The following is a 4811-nucleotide window of genomic DNA, read 5'->3' on the forward strand; positions in this document are numbered from 1 at the left end:
ATGTGGAAAGTCCTGATGGACTAGGTCATGACATTCACAGCCACAGCAATGCAAGCATGCCTGGTACTGGATCTAGCATGACGCCCCACACCAGCGTGGTGGAAAAACCAGACACGTTGGCAGAAAGTAGCCTACCTCTAGAGTGCATGTTTTGCGAGGAGACTTTCCTGCGTCAGGAAGACCTGGGACCACACCTTCTTTCCCAGCATCCCACAACATTCCACGCTCCCGCAGTGTTGTGTGTGGAAGCGGAATTCTTAACTCCCAGCGAAAGGGCTCGTTCTAAAACCTGCCCAGCTGTGGAAAAGAATGAGGAGCTCTGTTGCGTTGTGTGCGTCCAGGCCGTTGCAGATGCAACCGAGCTGGAAACGCACATGCGGAAACACAAGGAGTCTTTCACGTACTGCTGTGGCCTCTGTGGACGTCGTTTCAAAGAGCCGTGGTTCCTAAAAAACCACATGAGAACCCATGGCGGAAAGGCTAAACACAAAAACCAGGACCTGGAGAGCCCAGCCACTGTTAATGAGGTCATTCAAGACCAGCCCCCATCACCTGTGCTCAAGTCGTACAAAATGTGCATGGTATGTGGCTTCTTTTTCCTGAACAAGGAAGTTCTGGCTGAGCACAGCAAGGTCCACAATCGTGAACTGGAAGTGGATGAGAACGTCTCCTCCGACAGCCACCCTGCTGAGGAGGTTCCTGTCTCTCAGAAGGCATTTTTGCAGACCCTACAATTGCATCCTTCGGGTGCGAGAGAAGAAGCTGAAAGAAATCACCCATCTGGACGCTGGATATCCCAACTTGATCCTTTCAACACCTACCAGGCCTGGCAGTTGGCCACCAGAGGCAAGATCGCAGCAGGTCCGAACTTGGCCAAGGAGCTCAATGCAGACTCCAACTCTGACAACGAGGACTCTGGTTCTGAAAAAGAGGAACTGGGGGCCATTTGGGCTTCTGGCGGTGGAGATAAACCTAGGCGAGGCCTACGAAGTGAACTCAAGCCTAGCGAGACTCCTTCCCCATCACCTGAGCAAAAGAGTCTGATTCGTAAGGACAAGCCAACAAACTGCGAAGAGTGCGGCAAGATCTTCAGGACGTACCATCAGTTGGTCCTCCATTCTCGAATCCACAAGAAGGAACGAGGGGGAGCAGAGAGTCCCACCATGCCTGTAGATGGGAGGGCCCAAAGCGTAGGCTCTTGTAGTAGTTCATCTCTTGACAGAGCAGAGGAGTACTCAGAGGATGGCTCAGAAGAGGGAGCGCCAGTTGACGCCTTTAATCCAGGTATTATTACCCAAGTACTTGGAATTGTTTTCGCTTTTATATTCGTTTTAATTGCTCTGTAAAAATAACTTATTGTCATCTGTCAGAAGTTGATCCACGGGGCACTCAAGATTGTCATCTTTTCTAAGTATATACTCCATAATTACCCAGAAATGTGCACTCTTTGCTTCAGAAGAAGCTACTTCTGTCTCAAGGGTTCAATTGTACCTTTGTATGCCGGTGCAGAACTTAGGGCTCCCTCTGCTGGTCAGAGAAAACTCTTGCATATTTGACTTATGGACATTCTGTAGTGCAGCTTGCAGTTTAAAATTTCTATTCTAGAATACCATGTATAATTTAAGGCTTAAACTAAACACGTCACTTTTCCTACAGAAAATATTGAGGAAGGATTGGGAAAAATGAAGCTGAAAATTCTTGCTCCAAGAAAATGCAGTTACTGTGGCAAGACTTTCCGCTCGAACTATTACCTCAATATTCATCTCAGGACACATACTGGTTAGTTCTTTGTTGTATTGTGTTTTTACATTGTGTTGGGTCTAATTTTGCCTTGCTTTACAGGTGCCTCTCAATAAATTAGAATGTCGTGGAAAAGTTCATTTATTTCAGTAATTCAACTCAAATTGTGTTGAGATAGTGAATTGGTGGGTTTTTGTTAAATGTGAGCCAAAATCATCACAATTAAAAGAACCCAAAGACTTAAACTACTTCAGTCTGTGTGCATTGAATTTATTTAATACACGAGTTTCACAATTTGAGTTGAATTACTGAAATAAATGAACTTTTCCACGACATTCTAATTTATTGAGATGCACCTGTATGTCTGCAGTGGCTTGTATTCCAGGATGAAAGTAGTTTGCCTATTTTCTTTGTCTTAGTTAAACATTGACATCTCATTTTACAGGTGAAAAACCTTATAAATGTGAATACTGTGACTATGCCGCAGCACAGAAAACGTCTTTGAGGTACCATCTAGACAGACGTCACAAGGACAAACCTTTCACAGAAATCCCGAACATTCCTGCAACATCGTCTGCAAGAAGTATCATCAAGGCCATTGAACCTCCCAAGAATGTAAATGAGAAACAAGCCTTAAAACCAGCCAAACAATGGCTTGCTCCTAAACCTCTGCCTGCCAGTGTTAAACATGAACCTGGCATGAGCAAAGCCGTTATTAACAGCACAAGTCCTTCCATTCAAGTCAAGAAAGAGTATGTTAGTTCTCCCGGCGCAGCTCCTTACACCCCTGTGGGTGAGGTCAACAAAAAATACCCGTTACCGGTAAACCCGAAGATGGAGGAGAAGGAGGCTACCGAAGCACCTTTGAATTTGTCCCTCAAAGTGCCACTTCCTGTATCTGCTACCTCAGTACCCAGAAACCTGTTACCGACCAACACGTGTACCTCTTGCTCCTATGAAACCCTTTACCCTGAGGTTCTCTTGATGCATAAAAAGCTCATCCACAAGGAGAAGTTGGATGTCAAGAAGAATGGATACAGGGGACCTCAGAAACAGAAACGGTACACTGGTTGCCCACCGGCTCTTGAAGGCAAAGATGTCACTCCTTTGCCCCACATCAACAGGAAGCATCCCCGTCGGACCAAATCCCCATTGCGCCAGCCAGAAAAACTTGGGGAGAAGCTTCCGAAACAACCTCAAATGTCTAAGATTTCGCCTGCGAAAGATCACTGGAGGGATCAGCACCAGGAGGGCCAAAGGGGCAGGGAATCGGATGCAACCAGCTCGCTTTCTAGAAACTCAGAGCAAGAATCTAGCAGAAAATTAAAAGTGCCTTTGGTAATTGATCGAGAGTTCTTCAAGCAGAGGCCTGGCCTGGATCAGGAGATGAATCGGAGGGCAAGCATGGGCAAAAACGGAATGGTTTGGCCCACAGATCCAGCTAGACTTTGCCTTTCGGACCGTTTCCGAAACATGACGCAAACGGACATCGGCGAACCCTCTAGCAAGAGACACAAGTCCTTTGAGCCTCTATATACTGCATCTGGACGGCTTGGAGAGGATTTCAACCGAATCGTGCCCTCCGGCAGAAATGCGAAAACCTCGTTGCAGGCAAACTCGCCCTTGGGTTCGGTTAAGGTGACTCCCACTGCGTCTCCCAACAGCATGCAGGCTGACTGGAATGTCATCAACCTGCTCCGCACCTACACGCCCAACAACCTGGCCTCACTCTATCACCCCACCACTGCAGGTTCCAGCCATGCTGTCATGGCCTCACCGGTCACTGGTGAGTATTTACAACACGATTGTCAGCAATTGCTCACTGGCTAAAAGAAATAGCTTTTACCTTAAAATTAAGCATAAAGAATTTTCATACAGTATTTGCTTTTACTTACTGGTCTTATTTAACATTTGCATTAGTTTTCAAAGTATAATACTGTACTGGGGAATTGGCATATAGGCAACATTTAAAAAAATTCACAAATACACTATAATTAAAAAATATTTTCCCTCTCTTATATATGTATCTTTACGTTTAGGGTATAGTGTTAAAATAACATTTCAAGCATTTTTCCTTTAAGAAAATGCAGGCAGTAGCTTTGAAGAATTATTTGAAGTTTTAAGACTTCACCATGGCCTAAATGGTCTTGGCAGTTGTTTAGTGAGGAGGTGGCCTGGGATCATGACTGAACACTACCCCGTATGCTCCTCTCTTTAGGGAGCAGGTCCTTGATCTTCCCTCATTACTCAACTAGTATGACTCAGAGGAGAATCCAAACCAGCCCTCTGAGTAATGAACGCTGTGGACCTTCAGATAAGAGCTCTTAGACCTATCCAGGGTAAATGTCTTCACCAGACCTCGCTCTCATGTATAGCATTGTAGTTTTTGTAGCTAATCGCACTGTTTCTCCTCCACAGCTTCGAAATACATAGATAAAATGCTGATGGCGACGGTGGGGTCCTTGGCCGGGAGAAAAGTTTAAGTGATTTGATGTTGCTCACTGTTCTTCAGACACTACCGCTGAAGGGATTGACATGTTGGAAGGATGTACTGTGTGGATACGGGCCTGAGCTCTGCTCTATCCTTGGCTGCAAGGCAGAACGAACTTGGACTGCAGCCTTGAATAGTGTTGTTTTGATTCAATTTGTATTCCATTATGGCAATAGATTCATCTGCGGTGCACTTAACACAAAGCTGAACGTCAGACGCACTCCGTGCATGACAGTTGACTTGTGAATCTGTTGTGGGTCGGTGGTTTATGATGATGGCCTCAATACTAATAATCAAACCACAAGCCCAGCAAGTGCCTCCATTTACTTTTTATTAAAAGCCTAAATACACGAGTGGATGGCACTGACCAAATAAACAAAGAGGGGCGCTGTGTTTTGCTTTTCTCTAATCGTGTCTGTATTGTTAATGTTTAACATCTCTTTTGCAGGTCAACTTTATGCTATGCACAGAACGGGAAGTCGATAGTTTCCGAAGTTAGAAACTTTCTCATTTGTACAAAATCTAGCTGCTGTGTTACCGTCTCTGATGCAAGACTTCTGAAGCAATGGTGACGTACTGT

At 45.2% G+C, this 4811-nt stretch overlaps 1 protein-coding gene across 1 annotated transcript; it reads left to right on the forward strand.

Moving 5' to 3' along the window:
* Positions 1 to 2: 2 nt before the first annotated feature.
* Positions 3 to 4803, forward strand: LOC107697813 (zinc finger protein 217-like; the record flags this gene model as incomplete). The annotated part of the gene is made up of 5 exons (XM_016498671.1): positions 3 to 1284; positions 1657 to 1779; positions 2186 to 3526; positions 3959 to 4079; positions 4159 to 4803. Coding segments are annotated over 4 exons (2856 nt in total), but the record flags the coding sequence as incomplete, so codon positions are not given.
* Between the last annotated feature and the right edge of the window lie 8 nt (positions 4804 to 4811).

This window comes from Sinocyclocheilus anshuiensis, unplaced genomic scaffold, assembly GCF_001515605.1.
Source record: "Sinocyclocheilus anshuiensis isolate Anshui unplaced genomic scaffold, SAMN03320099.WGS_v1.1 scaffold78, whole genome shotgun sequence".
Classification (NCBI taxonomy): Eukaryota; Metazoa; Chordata; class Actinopteri; order Cypriniformes; family Cyprinidae; genus Sinocyclocheilus; species Sinocyclocheilus anshuiensis.